Source organism: Lutjanus erythropterus, chromosome 17 (assembly GCF_056507025.1).
Source record: "Lutjanus erythropterus isolate fLutEry1 chromosome 17, fLutEry1.hap2, whole genome shotgun sequence".
Taxonomy (NCBI): domain Eukaryota; kingdom Metazoa; phylum Chordata; class Actinopteri; order Lutjaniformes; family Lutjanidae; genus Lutjanus; species Lutjanus erythropterus.
Window position 1 is genome coordinate 4,107,325 of NC_139333.1, and position 18,651 is coordinate 4,125,975.

General features: G+C 40.3%; 1 protein-coding gene across 1 annotated transcript in view; it reads right to left on the reverse strand.

Annotated features, from left to right (window-relative positions):
- Nucleotides 1-18,651, reverse strand: part of caskin2a (CASK interacting protein 2a) — a 94,466-nt gene that overhangs the window by 34,938 nt on the left and 40,877 nt on the right. Inside the window, exons 6-12 of the mRNA XM_084740948.1 lie at nucleotides 17,147-17,280; nucleotides 11,662-11,770; nucleotides 10,143-10,251; nucleotides 9,843-9,937; nucleotides 6,065-6,182; nucleotides 2,415-2,543; nucleotides 1,863-1,949 (exon numbers count right to left, since the gene is read on the reverse strand). Of these exons, the coding sequence (XP_084597074.1) occupies nucleotides 1,863-1,949; nucleotides 2,415-2,543; nucleotides 6,065-6,182; nucleotides 9,843-9,937; nucleotides 10,143-10,251; nucleotides 11,662-11,770; nucleotides 17,147-17,280 (781 nt within the window). The remainder of the gene's footprint in view (nucleotides 1-1,862; nucleotides 1,950-2,414; nucleotides 2,544-6,064; nucleotides 6,183-9,842; nucleotides 9,938-10,142; nucleotides 10,252-11,661; nucleotides 11,771-17,146; nucleotides 17,281-18,651) is intronic.

Sequence of the window (18,651 nt, forward strand, 5' to 3'; positions counted from 1 at the left end):
GTTAATGGTCCCCTTTGGTTTTACCTCTTTTTTAAAGTATCGCATCATTTAAAGGGATGCATTGTGGAGATGTGACAGGGCAAAAATGGGTTTGTTGCCTGAGGGCAACATGGTACCATAGAGGGTTAAGCTGAGGATAAAATGCAGTGAAAATTGGTAACAGCGATGCACTATGATAAGGTGTACACATCGCTGTTGTTGTGCAGTCATACGTAAAAACAGACGTCACCTGTTCATACATCAGTGGACTTATTTGACTAGTCTTTGTAGGTCTTTAGATTACGGTTCCTTGGACTAAAATTTCTGGGTACACAGGTTTTGTCAACCCAAGGTTAACCTACGCTTTCTGATTTAAACTGCACTTCTACTAGCCCTGGGTTAAATATCTGTCGGAACATGTGACTAATGTGGCTAATGACTAATTTTAAAATGATGTGACGAGGGATGTGTGCAATAAGTTAAATCTGTCACAGTCTATTAATTGACAATGGTAAACACTGTCCAAAAAGTACTGCCTGTATTAAGAGCCATCTGAAAACGTTAATCACCTTCTACAATAGCCAAATTGTATAATAAATGTCACTGAAATGTGTGGTGCCATGCAATATGAGCATTGCACATTATCCTACAAAATGTGACAACAACTCACTAAATGCTTCAACTTTTCAGACTGAACTGGATCACAGTGTCTGCGGGTAAACAACATTGTTCAGCCGAATGTGGTTACACATTGCTCTAGTCAAGTGGTTGTACGAGTCTATTTTGACACAGCCTCCGTTCAACCTTGTTTTCATTTTCTGGATCAAAACACTGCCAAACTGCGCTGTTTTTTTTACGAATTGTCATCTGTCCCACTTTGCTGATAACAACATCCAGGTCATGATTTATGCTGGGCATGAGGGGCTGCTGTCTGCTGGGGCTGCAGCCTCTGCTAGAGGCAGGCGGCTGCGTAACAGCTTAGAGGCAGCAGTTAACTGTTATTATACATGAATAAGAAATTGACATAGTTCAACTGACTGGTATTTCTGGTGCCAACTAGCGAGAGTTGTGATGTTTAATCATACAGTCAACTGCTTTCTAAGTGTTTTCTTACTGTTAGGCTATTCAACTAGTCTAAATTAAAATTTTGTGTTGAGTTGACGGGTAAATAGGTCACCAGAAACATCCCTAGATGCAACAATTTTTTTTAACAGCATTTAGCTTTATTTCACACCTTTGATACCTTTGAGCTCTGTGTGAGTTTAGGGGATAACCCTGCAAACCCTCAGCTAAACCTGGGCTAAAGTCAGGGTTAGCTTGCTTTGGAATGTGCCAGAATTGTGCACTGTGAAAGCTTTCTTAGCCTTGGGCTAACAGCTCCCTTGCCCTGGGACTAAGAGAGTTCTACTAAGAATGATTTTAGCCCTGGGCTAAGTGTAAAAGCCCTATTTTCTATTTGCTTTTGAAAAACAAAACTACAAATTTCATCACCTCAACACTAGATGAAATGACTTGTTAAGATAATTGTTTTTCAAGTTTTTGTTGTGCAGGCTTTCAGGGTGGGGGCAGCTTCACCAGCAAGCTGCAAAAGTCTGAGACAGCAGTCAGAAGAAACACAATTCTCTGTTCACTTACCAGTACATCCTGCTGTGAGATAGCTTTGGTTATGAGTACTGGATTACTGTGGGTGTGGGTGGCAGTGGGGGTGCGTGGGATTTGCAGGGTGGCATGGTAAGGTCAAGACTTTGGGATATAAAGGGATAAAGATGGGAATAAGCTTCCTTAAAGAGGTACAGTTTATCAGGATGGCTGGGATGGGATCTGGTCTACAGGTTCACACAGGGGCTGAGGGGTGGCAGGGGTTTGGGACCACACACCCTTACCAGTGGGAGAGCTCCTGAGGACCCAAATGTCCTGAGTGGGGCTAGCAGGACTAGCTGGGGTTGAGAGCTGACTGTCAGGTGGAGCACCTAACAAACACACACACGCTTTAGACACACACTCACTGTATACCCCACATACTGTAGCAGGGAGAGGACCTATTAAGCTGACACTGAGCACCACGACGACTGATCGAGAGGAGAAGGAGGGGAAATTTGAAACTGAATTGAGAACCTGGATAGAGTTTGAGACAACAAGACCGCCATACTAAGAGAGACAGAAAGACTACAAACAATGCAGCTGTGTCATCTTTGTTGTCATTTTTTGACTCTTGGTGGCCATATCGTGTCTCTTTGTGGTCATTCTGTGTCTTCTGTGGTCATATCTTGTCTCTTTGTGGTAGTTTTGCGTCTCTGTGGTCGCATTATGTCTTCATGAAGTTGTTTTGTTTGTGGTAATCCATCCTTGTCTCGGAGGTCATGAAAGTGTCACAGGTGTTGACCAGAAACCAAACAGATGGGAGGAAGTTGGTGAGTGTGCGTGTGTGTATGTACCTTTGGGATCATAGCCATGGGTGTGAGAGTCATCAGTCTGAGGGGCGGATCCGTGGTTTAACAGAGGAGCTCTGGATGCAAAGTGTTGTCGTTGGGAAGGCATGGAGGCTTGGCGGGAGAGAGTGCCCCCTAGGGTCAGGGAGACAGGTTGGTGTGAGGCTGGCATGCATGAGTGAGGGAAAGAAGAACTTCATGTACAAGCATGTGTTTGTCAGTTTGAACTAAAGGTGTGGCTATAAGACCGCCACAAAACCACCTTTCTGAAATCTATCTAGAATCCACCCATGCAGTTCCACAGAGAACCCTTTTATATTCCAAGGGTTTTATCTACAACCCACCCAGGAAGTTCTACCAATAACCTTTTTTTGCATTATGGTACAAAAAAGTCCTTGACAAACCAGTGGCAAAAGAGTTCTTCAAATATTTCAACAATCTTGAAGAACCCCTGTCTTCCAAAAGCGGTTCACTGTATACAAAGGGTTCTCATTGAAACCTTTAATCTTACAAAGAACCTTTGATGAACCTGTTGCATCCAGAACTTTTCCATCCTCTAAGGGTGCTAACAAGAAACCATCCTGGCAGTTCTACCGAAAACTTTGTTACGTTAGAAGAGTTTTATCTAGAACCCACCCAGGGATTTCCGCCAAGAACGCTCCTATATCCCAAGGGTTTTGTCTAAAACCCACCCAGGAGGTTCGACCGAGGACCTGTCTATATAATGGTACAGAGAACCCTTGATGAACCCTTGACAAAAGAGTTCTTCAAGAATTTCAACAATCCTCGAAGAACTCTTTCTTACAAAAGGGTTGCTTTGGATTTTTAATTGAACCTTTAGTCTTACAAAGAACCCTTGACGAACCCCTGCTTCAAAAAAGGTTCTGGGTAGAATCTCAGCCCTTCAGAAGAACCCTTTCGGAACCTTTATTTCTAAGAGTGCTTTATTAACTTGATCATGTATTCTTGTTCATTGACTATATGGAACAACAGCTTAAAAAAGGGCAAATTCACGGTAAATCCCCTCTGGTATTACATAAGAGGTTGCTGAATGGGAGTGTAAGATCACTGGCGACGCTGAGAGGGCTTACTTTTCCTTTGTGTGTTGTTGGTCCACGGTTGCTGACACCATTGACATTATCACAGAGCTCAAGCACACACACACACACACACACACACACACACACACACACACACACACACACACACACACACACACACACACACACACACATTGCTGAGTTTGCCTCATAAGCAAAGAGCCTGTCACCGACTTTAAGTCAAACTCTCTTTCTCTTGTCTGCTCTCCCTCAAGCATGAGCAGAAACACACACACACACACACACACACACACACACACACACACACACACACACACACACACACACACAATATCCCGGCATAGACTGTGAGGGCTTTAGCACTGAGCTGACACTTTGCAATCTGGCCATAGTAATCCTATTAATGTGTGTCTCTGTGTGTGAGTATCTACATTAGTGTGTGTGTGTGTGTGTGTGTGTGTGTGTGTGTGTGTGTGTGTGTGTGTTGCCTGGCTTGTTGAGGACCTAGACTTGAAATGTTTTAGTTTGTGAGTGTGTGTGTGTGTGTGTGTGTTATTGGACCGCTCACTGCGCTCGTCCCGCTGTTTGAATGTCAATGGCTTTGCAGCTTCAAAACAAGCATAGGGATCATATTCCTTTTATTCGCAGGGATTAAATCAGATGATTTACAAGCTCGTTGAACCCTCCAGTGATCAAGCATGCCAGCAGGACTGATCCTGCTTGTGTACAAGTGTCGAGATATATTCTTAGCCCAAATATAACCATTGCCCTGGGTTAAGTTAGCCCTTTTAACACCACTCTGTAAGCTCAAGCCCCCCAGTCAGCGAGGTCTAATCTGGCCCTGGAACAAAGTTAACATAGTCAGGGTATGATATAGTAAACATTTATTCTTGGTGGACTCCCTAATCCCATCTACCACCCTCTGTGCATTGAGTTTATACACAGTTTCCAGCAATGTCCTGCTGTGGACAGGGTCAGCAGCAAAATGAATTTTAGCCACCAGTTTAAATGTACACTATATTTAGAATATTTTCACCATTTACCTTGCTGTCAGACAGCATTTTGTGACGGGAAACCGTGATTATATGAGCAAAATATCGATCTCTCACTTAACAAGACTCCATTGGAGAGATTATTTTAAGTCATCAGTTATTTCACTCTGCTTGCAGTTGTTGGTCCACCACGGCTTCAGTCTGTTAGTTTGTTTGTGTTATTGTGTGACTCTGGTGAAGCCAAACTAACCTTTTAAATGAGCTGGACAGAAACAAACACAAACTATACAACTGAGGCAGCTGTAGACCATCAACTTCCATTTTCTGTGAGACAAAATTACTGATTTTGCCACTAGAGTCTGGTTGCTTTGGAGAGAGTGATATTTAGCTTATATAACATCAGTTTCCTGTCAGAAAACTCTGTCTGATGGTAAGTAAAGCAGTGAAAAGATTCTAAATATAGTGTTCGATTAAACTGATATTGATTTTTCTAGGTGTCTAAAATGTGTGTTGCTACTGACCTTGTCCACAGCAGTTCATTGCTTAGCTTCCTACATTGGTTCTCCTGCTGCTTCTCCAAACTGGGGCGTGTTGACCACCAGCTACTGTAGGTAATACTCTGGCTATGGATAAGTACCTCTGTGCATTCAACATTACAGAAAGATAAGTACAATGAGTCATTATGCTGTGAAGCCCCTTAACTACTTTAGGCCTACTTACTAGCTATTTACTTGAGCTTTCAACCGCATCTCATGGTCATCAGCAGATGGATTTGGCTCCATCTATGAATCCATCTACTGACTGATTAAATGATGGGTTCACACTGCTATTTTCAAGGTCAAAAATGAACTTTCTCTCTCAACTTTATATACTGTTGGGCAGTTTAATCTATAACAATGTGTCATGCTTTACAAGACCCATAATTTTATTTTTATAGCTGTCATATAAATGTAGTGGAGTGAAAAGCACAACACTTCCACCTAAAATGTAGCTGAGAAAAAAGGATCAGAAAAAGAACATACTCACATTTTTCACAGTATCCAGGACGGTTTCTAGCTTTTTGGGGGCCCTATGCAAAATGTTGTTTGAGGGCCCCTATTTTGTGAAACTATAGTGGTGGAATCTGTAGTACTCTCAAATTCATATCAAACATTTTCAGTCGACCCCTTCAAATTTACCTTACAGAATCCGCATTTTGAAATCTGCTGTATGTGCACAATTGAGTCAGATGCTGTACTTTCCTTAAAATGTTTATTCAAATGTTAGTAACAAATTTTCCAAACATTTTCCAACTTAACTAATTTGCGTTACTTAAGACTACAAAAAATAATGGCAATAGCTAGCTACTAGCTTTCTCACATACTGACGTAGTGACATGATGTGTGACTGAGCTCCCCTCCTTATCTCTGGGCTTACATTACACTGCTTGGGGCCCACCTAGTGGCTTTGGGGGCTGTATGCACATAGTCAGCATATAGCAAGAAACAGCCCTGGAACTATCTCAAGTTTGCAGAACCTGTGAAAATGTAATGGGCTACTTTTCACCACAGAGTGCATGTTTGAGTTTATGTAGATGTTGTGTGCATGCCGCTTGTTCATTTACCTGGTCGTCTGCTTAGGACCTCCACCACAGAAGGGGGGAAGAAGCCCACCCGGTCCATCCCCCGCTGGGTGTCATGGATGTGACCTTTCCAGCGGCCGTCTGAGTGCTGCTCCATGACCTGACACCAACAAATCAGGAGCACGCTTCAGCTAAGTTGTTTGCGTCACTGCAAACATGCATTACCCTCGCAACACTTCACAATCACATTAGAGCAGACTATGGAACATAAACAATCATTAACAAACGATTCAATCATGTGAAGACTGAGAGGTGTGATTTTAGTGGGGAAAAACAGGTAAAAAATGTGGACCTTTGCAGGGTTTGCTTTCCTAACATTCTCCCCTGTCAAGTGTACATCAAGTCTAAGTATGCATGTCATGTGTGTGACTCCTCCAGGCATGCTTTTAAGCCCATAATGAGTGAGCCAATGATCTGGAAACACAGTCTATTCATTGTGAGTGTTAACAAAATGCCCGCAGAGGACAAAAACAAACACCTCTGCCATCTGACGGGATACCACACAACAACATTCGAGTTCATACAGGAGTCGGGGACGTCACAATATATCGTAGAAAGATATCAAAGTACACATCAACACACGCAAATGTGCACAAACATGAATTAGTGCAAACAGTGTTTGTGTGTGAGGTGGGGGACGAGCAAACAAGTCGGTAATGAGAGAGTGACAGCAGCAAGTTTGTGCCTGTTTCTCTGCTGTGGTCTCCTGCTCAGGGTACAGTAAATTACCCAGCAACATCCCACGCAAATCCTAACAACAAGACTTCACTCACAGAAGTCTTCATCACATAATCCTTACACTGCTGCTGTGATTCCCCTGAAACATGAAGAGGCAGAGAGGCAGCTGCCAGCAGGTAGAAAAATCATTTCAGCTGAATCCATTTTACAGCAGCTCCATTCTATGGAAATATAACATGGTACATCAAACTCCTGCATGGCACCAAACATTAACAGAACACAACAAGCCTTCACTTGGGAAAGGTGCAGCAAGAAGAATGTGTGAATTAAATGAGATTTTCAACTGAATCCTAAAAAGCAGCACACACCAGCAGTAGCTTCTGTATCAGGGCTTTCGTGACACACTGGTTTAAACAATAACAATGCTATTTAAAAAAGAAATACTGATATCATGTCAATAATACATACAGTATGCTATTAATTCATTTTAGTCTACAGGAGACCCCTATATGGCCAATTTGTTTTAGAAAAGCTGCCGTAAATCAGGCATTTTAGGCCACAACAATCCCGAAATCCTGCAAGGACTGGTATTTCCAACTGAAACAGGATAAGCAGGCATCATAACCAAGCACATCCTGTTGCTAGTTAGTTAACTACTAAATCTTAGCTCTGTGCTGCGAAAAGTTGAAGATTGATTGATGGGTGGATGTCATGGTATTGTTGGTTGAAATTGGTTGATTCAAGCTTAAGTGAGAACATCGTCATATTTTGTTTTACAGACGGAAAACATGATTAGATTTTGATATATTTTGAATACAAAGAAACTGGATTATTTTTTGGCATATATTGATTGATACTGATTGATCAGGCATGTGATCTAAATGGGTAAAAATGGCATTTTTCATTTGATCTAAACTTGAAGTGTTGCTGGAGGATTTTTAACATCTGTAACTCATCCATCTCACAGATGTTTCAACAATAATAAGTATAATTAATTTTTCACACATAAACTTTGATTTATAAAAGACGGACGTGTAGTGAGGATGTATAAACCTCACACATGCTTAAGACTAGGGCTGGGTATCATAAAAAAATTACAATACCAGTACCCTTAAAGTGATACTGATACCAGTGGATACTTTATTCAATACCTTTTTTTAAAGGTTCTTCTTCATGAAGAATGCTTATGGAGATGACGGCTATGAGCAAAACCATATAAATAGTGTTTTTTTTTTTTCCAGGTCTAGGAACCAAAAGGATTGAATGCAGGTATCATTTGACTGGAGAAATTTTTAAACTACTTGGTACTGGGTTATTTCAATCAATACCATAAAAGGTATTAAGTACCAATACTCAGCACTTCTTAGACCAGGCATACATACAGTTTTATAAAGTGAGCTGAAGGTAAAGGAGATGACGATGAGGTGAAGATGGAATCTAGTGATAAAACAATTATTCTTTGTTGTTTCCAATTTTACTGATTGAGATTATATAATGTGTTCTTTAAATCTATTACTTTTATCGTTCTTTGTATTTACATGCAAGACACATTTATTATCTCCACTAGGTGTAATCCTGGATGGGAGATCATTTGTTGAGTAATAAAAGTGTGTGCAGCGTGAGTGGGGCTAAATAATGTTAAGTGGCAAGGAAAAAAACAGCATGGCCATTTTCAAGGGGCTTCCCTGACCTCTAACCTCAAGATATCTGAATGAAAATGGGTTCTATGGACACATACGACTCTTCCCCCTTTACAAACGGGCCCATTTTAATGCTATTCCCATTAAGTTTTAGGCAAGACCCGAACAGTTTTTTGATGCAGTATAAACATTTTTTTGCCTGTTCTTTTTGAATATTTCTGTATATTGGAGCCCATAAACAGTATAAGAACTGCAGAAATTGGGTCTGACTGGATGGAAAACTGAGGCTAACAATTCCAATAAATTAAGCTGACTTAGAAAAAATTAGAAAATCGATTTCCTTGGAAAACCAAAGTAACTGTAAAGTTGTGCATTACTGCCACCAACTTCCATAGAAAAAAATAAGTAATTATAAAAATGAAACAACTATGAGGGCAAACGTAAACAAGTAAAATTAAAAGACTAGTATAAATTATAAATTAATTTAAAGGTGTTATTTAAGTACGGATAATGTTAGTTAATCCCCAAAGTAGCAATTTCATTGTAGTGAGACCATTTTTTAAAAATGATTCTGGTTACTTGTTGGAAAAACTCAATTCACAACTTTGCAAATCTCTGCTGGTTGCACCTGGCAGTTGTGGCGGCATTTAAGTGGACGCTTCACCACCTGTTGCCTGGCGGAGATCTGCACTCGACTGAGTGACCTCTTCTAATGTCAGTATGGTGATGATTTCACCGGGAAAACTGATGCCATCTGAATCATTTGAAAAATTACATTAAAATTCCACACATTGTGTCTTTAAAGTTGGATTAAAGCTGAATTTGTGAGATCACGCGAAAATTGATCTTGCTGGGCTTCAAGTTCCAGAAGTGGTACATATAGTCAGTGACCTAAGAGGGACTACTGGTAGCTACAGGCATGACTTTAGGTGACGACAGCGAGATGCGTCCATGGAAGCGATTCGTCTCAAACTAACAATGGCAGCTCCTATAGAGGTTAGCATAGATACTGTGATAACATCAGCAATATCAGAACTGGAGAGAATTTCTTCATTGAAAGAAAAATAAAGACCGGCACTGAAGGCTTTTCTCAATGGAAAAGATGTTTTCGCTCTTCTCCCGGCCGCTTCTCCCGAGTTTGATCTGATTGGTTGAAGTTAGCCTCTGTTAGACATGATAGAAAGATGATTCATCCACTTCCCAAGTGTTTTTAAAAAGTCCAAGTCTTTCTAAAGACAACTAAGCTAACAAAGGGTAAAAAGAAAAGTAAAGTTGTTACTGGAGCCACTGCTAATAATTTAGCAGGAAGATATAAAGCAGGAGTTCAGCAGAAGTACCACAAGTCTGCTGAGGCACTACAACTCGAGCAAAAACAAGAGTACTGCTGAATGAACCTATGACTTACTGTAGTGGACAATCACTAAAGAGACAAAAACAAGTACCATAATAAGTTCTCCAGCCCGGAGGTTCAGCGCTGTGGGGTCGTGGAGGTTCCAGTAGTCCTTCACCGCTCTGACCTGGAAAGAGCTCGATGCCTCTGCACGGACAGACGGAAAGATAAAGACACATCATCAGGAGGCACAAATGGCTCTTTTTTTTACTCCATTGATTTCTATTCTGACCTATCTTTGCCTTTTAGCAGCCTCTCCCCCACGGTCTCCCTGCAGCAGTCTCCACCAAAAATCCACATTTCATAGAAGCATCAATAAACTATCAAAAAATGTTTTTTAAGAGGTACTGACCTCTCAGCAGCTGTTTGATTTCCCTGCTGGCTGTGGAGGTGGTGAACTGGTTGACGATGTCCAGAGCTGTCTGGTTGTATGTGTTGCGCATGTTCACATTGATGCCCGCCTAGACACACACACACACACACACACACACACACGCTGTGTAATCTGAGGGTGAGATGCACTTTTAAAACAAAACCTCCCTCAAATACCTCCTTCCTTTATTAAAGAATAACACTGGAATTGTAGTGTGAATTCCTGTTTGTTTTAAATAGTCTTTTTACAACAACTGACTCTTACTACTTTTGTCCCTCTGGTTTGTAGTGATATTTATCCAGTTTTGGTGTGAGTTTCTGAGTTTTAGAGATATCTATCATAGAGATGTCTGCCTCCTCCTAAATATGATGGAATGAGATGTCACTGCATTTGAAGCAATGTCTCTTACCTGAAATCATGACCGGTTACTCAAGATAATCCACAGACCTAGTTGCGAAAGGTTTCATGTAGGAACTTTCTAACCGTGCATCTATTCATGGACGAGCAGTTACAGCTCAGCCGAGGATGCCATCAATGTTTACATCCCACTCTGTCACAAGCACAAGCCTCCCATCCATGAGTAGATGGTGTCATAATTTCTAGAAAGAGACATTTCTGTTGAGCATTCTGAATGCATTTTTCGTTCCACTCACTGTCATATATCAATATGGACAACATAAGAGCTCATTTGCATACGTAATGCATCTTGGGTGCATTCACACCCTTGACATATGTGTATAAAGATGGGTGACATGAGAACCAAAACATCTCGATTACCCACTGTTGGCTGGCTGCAGTATGGGTCTTAATTCCCACCTTCTCCATGTTAACAGATGGGCCAAACTAAAAATCAAAGTAAATGTCAAATAAATTTTACCTAAACGTGGTTTCTGTCATTTTAGGTAGTTCTTATCATGCTGATGTTTGCTCAAATCACATCATAATTGACAGCTGAGATCTGCTCTTGGGTGTGTGGGCTACTGCGCAAACTCAGGCTCCAAATGACATCACCAGCACATAGTCCATAGTCCATAGTCCAGTATCCAGGATGTGCTTTGATCTGGGGGATAAATCTTTTCTGAAGTGTTGACAATAGGGGACAATGCCTCCAGTTTTTCCCAGTGGCCACAAAAAAATTCCCCTGTGGCCCAAAAATGCATTTTTCCCCGTAAGCCACCAGTATAAAAGAGACACTTGTAAAACTGTTGACAGGACATGTCAAACTGTGAACAAGGTTCACTCCTCATAGGATTATGACTCTTTCTGTGAGGAGCAAGTGGAGACCCATCGTCCATCTTTATACAGTTAGTGGTTTGATTATAAACCTTGGCAACTCTCACCAAAACTATCTACATGGATAAATAGCACTGCAGAGTAGAGGAAAAATATGAATCTTTGCTTTTGGGGTGAATTGTCCCCTCAATACAAAAACATCAGTGTCAGCCTGCAAATCCCACATTAGCTGAACTGACATAATATTGATATAATCTTCTCTTACATCAAGCAGCAGCCGCACGACTTCAGTTTTGCCATAGAGGGCAGCCTCGTGCAGAGATGTCCCTGCTTTGGTGTCTCTGTTGATGTCAATACCAGCTTTGAGCAGCAACCTAGGAAATCAAAGCACAAACACTCGTGTAAAGCCACAGGCAACACTCAAAAACAGATTCATCCATTCAGCTGAGACAGACATCTGCAACATCTCATTAAGCCATGTACCCCCCACTCATCCACCCACACACACACACACACACACACACACACACACACACACACACACACAGGCTAACAAATATGTCTCTGGTTCTGTAGGAATGCTGATGGCGTCGTATCCAGAGAAGGAGGAGGAGATCCTCAGCCTGCTGTGTGAACGTTGAGTCAGGTTTTGAGAAGGAAACAACACTGAAGCACTGCTGTAGGATATTAGTGAGCATGGTGTTTTCTGAGTGTTAACCCACTCCATGCGCAGCCTTGGCACCAGAATGCCCAGTGGATGCTGCAGCTACCTTCTTAGTTACAGCATGTTTCCATTCAACTGTCAAACAAGTGAGATTTTGACAAATTAAAGGCAGTCTGCCTTTTACAGACCATTATAAATGCAATTTAAGACCTATTTCAAGTCAAAACTGGCAAACAAAGGAAATTAAAGTTTTAGCAATGTCTGAATCAGGGAACAGCTCAACTGTCTTCACTGCAGAGGTGTTGTAGAAGTTGACATTGTTAGTGCAGAATGGGTTCCATGCTGGTTTCACTGTGTTTTGTGACAATTACTAATGCAACTTATTAAAAGTAACATTAACTTTAAAATCCAATACAATTTTAAGACCTGTCAAAATCACTTTGAAGATACTTTAGGCCCTAAAATTTATTTTATTTTAGACTTTTGAAGATGTTTTGAGGACTTCATGGAGAACCTGGTGTAAAGTATTGATTGCAAGAAGCAACATAAGAGCAACAAAGTGTGACATCTGTCAATGATTGAGGTGGACAGATACTTAAAAGAAAATCTTTCAGCGAGCTCAAAGAACAGTTGTCAGCTGTTGTGGAGTAAGACTGTGTGAGTATTAAAGCCTCTATAAGGAAAAGGTTTGGAAAATACAGCTGTGATAGAGAATGATGTGAAAAACATTTTGAAAATGTCATATTACAAATTAAAACTGTAAAATGATAAATTGTATTTGTAAAAAATTACAAATAAATTCATAATTTTAGAAGACAAAGCCATAGCGTTATGAAAAAAACATAAAACAAACAAAAATAAATAAAAAATGTAAATAAATAACAAATATTACAACCTTATTCTTAATTTATTAGAATTATCTTGTAAAATTACAACTTTGTCTCATAATCTTTTGACTTGTAAGATGTACTTTTATAGGAGAAAAGTACTAATAAAGATGTAATTTAACAATTACAAAACAGAAAAACCATGTTTCCCATTTAAATGCTCCTCTCACTACAGGTGGGAGGTACCAAACGTTTTAAACTGAATACAATAACGATACTAAAATTTTTGCAATTTTACTGATGCTGCTATTTTTTTTAAATGGGTATGCCATTTTTCAAAATAATAACCAGTCTTTAGGAAAAAAAATAGACAGAAAACTCACATGACACATACCAGCCAATAACAAATTTACAATGACTACAATTAAATAAAAATGCTTGTACTAAGAAGTGCAAAAAAGTATATTTTACAGAAATACTATAGTAAACATGATAATATAAAATATTATTATTAACAATAATAATATGAAGAGGAAAAAGTTGTGTCTGTGTGGTTCTGTCCTGTCAGAAATAGTACATCTTGTGGTGTTTTTATGCACAGGTGAAAAGTAGCACCACCTCGCATTGTTTCTTTTCAGCCACTGTCTGTAAGTTTGATGCAGAAGTGTGTGACGAGTTTAATGAGTAGCTTCTGAGAAGCGATGTATTGATCCTGCAGCACCAACCCACACAACCCTACCTCTAATCTGTTTACTATTATAGAATAATAAAATAAAGCTCTTGTTATATTACAGCTTAAGTTTCCAAAAATGTTAAGTTTTTGTCATAAAAAGCTGTTTCTAAAAGATGTCTTTTTCCCAAACAGTGGCCCTGATGCTCTACTAGATGGCTGAATGATTCCTTGGACTACTACAGAAACAACTGTGTTTAAATCTGCAAAGACGAAACAGTTGCAAAGATGTAAACTCAGCCTGTGGTTTGAGCTGACTGTTGGTAAAGAGCCTAATGGTGACTTGTGAAATGTGAATGCTGCTGACAAACACTCTTGACTTGACGGGATCGCACTAAGTGGGACACCGCGGGAAGGGGGTGGTGTGGTGGGGTGGACAGAAAGGAGAAATATTAAACTGCAGTATGATGAAAAAAGGAGCCTGAAGCGGGCCTATTGTAGCCGGCACCTTCTTCATTTACTCAGCAGCAACAGTTTTAATCTTACTACGAGACGGCTGACTGTCTGAAAACTGTCAGAAAGCTTAAGACTTCTCTGTCCTGCAGAGAAGCAGGTGGTTTACTCTCATAAACTAGACATAAACTGCAATGCATGTATTCATTAAGTGTCAAATATGTTCAGACAACGGTCACAATTTGGTGACACTTGATTTGAAGAGGTGTGCATAACACTGACATGACATCTGTCATGAACATAAAAGAGTTTTTATGAATCTTTCTGATAATTACGTCTGCTTTGACATGTTTATGATAGGTCATGTACTCTTGGTTAATGTTTAGTTGTCATCACAAAGATGTTGACAAGTTATGTTATCCTAGTTAATGGCACGTTGTCATAAAGACAGTTACAGGTTATATCATTCTGGTTAATGTCAGATTGTCATAAGACAATGACAGGTCATGTAGTCTTGGTTAATGTCTAGTTGTTATAACAAAGACATTCACAGGTTATGTTGTCTTGGTTAATGTCAAATTGTCATAACAAAGACTTTGACAGGTCATGTTGCCTTTGTTAATGTCTAGTTGTTATAACAAGACATTGACAGGTTACGTCATCTTGGTTAATGTCATGTTGTCGTAACAAAGACATTGACAGTTATGTCATCTTGGTTAATGTCACATTTCAAACAATGTCAGTTTTTCACTGAAATTAAATAATTGACCAAATGACAAAAGACAGATCATGGCAGTTGCCATGACATGGTTATGACAGTGCTATGTCAGTTGTATGCACACCCCATTGCATAAATTTATACTCATTACTGTAATCTTCCCAGAGTGTGTTCATATAAAACACTAAGTCAACAAAAAAAATCTTCATCTTCTCTGAGACTAAATCTTATCTCCTGGTTCCCTGTGTGCAAATGTTTGCAGCTCCAGTTCTAACCAGACCTGGAAAGCTCCTCCAGCGATACAAAAAATAGGTGCTCTGAAACGTCGGCTGTATAAGTGTGGCACTCTTTGAAGAGACATAAATCCCTTAGTGGGAGATCACAGCCAAATTCTGCTGAGTAAACTCTGAATAAACTCCTGTGCTAATGCAGTGGATTTTTTTTTTATGTCTGTATGTGTTGAAAGCTTGCCTTTTTCTCCACCATGCCTGAAATTCAACTTTCCAGTTCAGGAACAGGAGAGAGGAGGATGGAGAGAGTATTGCAAAACAGATCTGATCATTTAGGATGGGAATCGTTAGCACCATGTCTGAGAGGCAGGGTGGAGTTACTTGGCTGAGTACATACATTTTTCCACAGATATGCTGGCATTAAAAACACTGTGGGGTATCATCTGAAAAGTGTGAAATTACTGAGGATTAAATATCACTGCAGTATAGAATGTCTTCTTTTTGAATATGGAGCTACCTGAGGGGAAATGTTTAGCACATGCAGCTGTGATTTAAGGACTGACACATATATGGTATTCTGTCAAGCATCAGTGTGGTGGAGTTCTATAAACACAAAAGTAAATTCAATAAGAAAACATAAGTGTTAATACATTTAAAGGACTAGCATGTAGGATTTAGCTTGCAGATTGCAGAGGTGACAGTAGTAGCAGTACTGTAGTAACAGTTGTAGCAGCAGCAGATGTAGTTCTAGCAGTTGTTTTTGTTGCAAAATTAGTTATAGTGGCATAGAAAGTATATATGGCATTAGCAGCAGTAGAGATTTTAACAGTAGTACAAACAGTATAAGCAGCACTGAGAGCCCTGGTAGTGGCAGCAGTAAAAATAGTTCAAGTTGTAGTACTAGTATTTATGGAAGCAGTAACATTAGTAATAGTTAGAAGTCAAGAAACGGCCGCATTAACAATAGCGGTAGAAGTGGCATTAAAACAACAGAGGCTGTGGCACGAGAAACAGTAGTAGTTGTAGCAGTACTTGTGGTATTAGCAGTAATATGACACCATGTAAGACCCAGTCCTATCAATGAATAATGATGATGTAATGAGTAGTAGAGGTAATAGTGGCAGTAGTAGTAAAACCTCTTGTCGCAGTAAAAGTGGTAAAATTAGCAAAAGTAGAAGTAGCAGCCATATAAGAGGAAGCAAAACCAGGTCCTATGTTCCTAGGGTCCTATGCTTCCAGGATACTATGTCCCCAAGGTCATATTTTCTCAGACCCCTATGGTACCAGGGTCTTATTTTCCCAAAGTCCTGTGTTCCCAAGTTCCTATGTGTCCAGGGTCCTATGTTCCCAGGGTTCTATGTGCCAGAGTCCTATGTTCCCAGGGTTCTATGTTGCCAGGGTCCTATGTGCCACAGGTCCTGTGCTCCCAGGGTTCTATGTTTCCAGGCCCCTATTTTCCCAATGCCCTGTGCTCCCCAGGGTCCTATTTTTCCTCAGATTTCTGTTCCAAGATCCTATGCTTCCAGGGTCCTCTGTAGGACCTATCTTCCCTGGATCCTATGTTCCCAGGATCCTACGTTACCAAGGTCCTATGTGCTCTAGCACATAGTGGGTTAGGATTATAGAACCCTGAGGAAAAAGAACCATCAGAACAAAGATACACTTCTCAGTGGAAGTTGTAGCTGTATTTTTCCACTATGTTCCAAGTTCTTATGTTTCTCTGGGTCCTATATTTGCTGGGTCTTATGTGCCCAAGGTCCTATGTTCCCAAAGTCCTATGTTGCTAGGGTCTGAAGTTCCCAAGGTCCTATGTTACCCGGCTGCAGCACATAGTGGATTAGGAGCATAGAACCTAGGACTCTGGAGAAACAGAGCCCTAAGAACAGAAATACACTCCCCAGTGGGAGCAGTAGCTGAACAGCAAAAGCTGTAACCCTAGTATTGCACTACATGTTGGACCAGTGGTAGTAGTAATAACAGTAGTAGTTGTAGTACTAGCAATACTGGCAGTAGCAGCCTTAGCAGAAGCCAAGGTATCAGCAGTGATAGCAGCAGTAGTTAGCAGCTGTATTGTAGCAGTTGCTGTGCTTAAAGTAGACAGAAGCTGCTGAAAGATGAAAGCGCAGAAATAGACGTGACAGAATTCCATTACATTACATTTCAATACTGCTCCCCACTGTGATCTTACTTGATGATGTCTTTGTGTCCATTCCTGGCTGCCAGGTGGATGGGGGTTGTGGATGGGAAGTCTAGGTTGTCAGGCCCTCCCTCCCCTTCTAACAGCGCTGCCACCATGTTACTGCTTAACAGCAACTGAGCAACCTAAAGAGAAACCAAGACACCAAAGTGAAGATGAAGAAGTGTGGGGTTTTGAGAACAGGAGAGTGGCAGAATCAGGGCAAGAATTACAGCATTAGCAATACTTAAATATATATTGTATGCAAAGCCAAGATATCTGACGGTGTGTGGTAAAAATATATGGATTGAAATGATATATATGGTGACATATATAGGGTCAAGCTAGTACATAGAGGCTTATCCACTAGTCAGCAGCTGTCTAAAGATACCACGGCCTCCAATCATGCACACACACAAAGTTACTCACAAAGTCTGTCACAAAAACAGCCCAGAGCCTTCTATTCTCTCACAGCTAAACTGCAAACTCAGACCAGACGAGAGAACATTTAACAGGCATAGGGAGTGTGCGTGTGTCTAACTCTGAATTACAGGGCCAGCTATACATCTCACAGCCAGGCTTATCCGGCAATGTGACAGAGAAAACAGTAAAACACACTGCGATGTGCAATCCCTTTAACATTACAGTGTGTGTGATGCCAGAGAGAGTCACTGAAGCCTATTTTCCTTTCGCTCAAACAAGCTTAATTTAGATGGGTCACTTTATATAAGCCATGGTTCATGTTTGACATAGGCCATTGCCATCCAAAAAGGGCAAAAAGGGCCAAATAGGGTGTTTTTACATGCAGATAATTGGATTAGAATGACTACATGAATGAAGAAAATCACTACATGGAGTTTCAGTATCAGTCTTTGGGATGAAATGTCTCAACAACTATTGGATGGACTGCCATGAAATTTAGTACATACTGTATGTCCATGGTCACCAAAGGATGGATCCTACTAATCCTTGGTGGTCCCAACTTTACCTCTAGCACCACCAGCAGGTTAACCTTTTCATTTATCAGTGAAATATTTTAACATTTTCAAGTTGGCTTGTCTGCTACAGATAGTTGGTTAAGATAGTTCCCACGCAATGTAATGAACTTGGCAATCCTCATATTTTCTCTGTAGCACCACTATGAGGTTGATAATTGTGGTTTTAAGTGAAATACCAGACTGCCATGAAATTTAACACAGAAATTCAAAGGATGGTATTGTGATCAATTAACTTTTCATCTAACATAATCAGTTCTAATTTGTCTGATACTTAAGATTACGACCAAATATTGGAAAAATTAATGACATTTGACTCATATTATCACCCTCAGTTGTACTTTTTGTTCAGGACTAATAAACAAACATGCTAAACCAAGATGGTGAACATGGAAAACAGTGTACCTGCTAAATGTCAACTTAATAGAAATGTCATGGTGAGCAAGAATGGTTAGTACGCTGCTGTTAGCATCACTGTAGACTGTTCAAATATCAATATCTGCCTCAAAAATCTAGTACCAG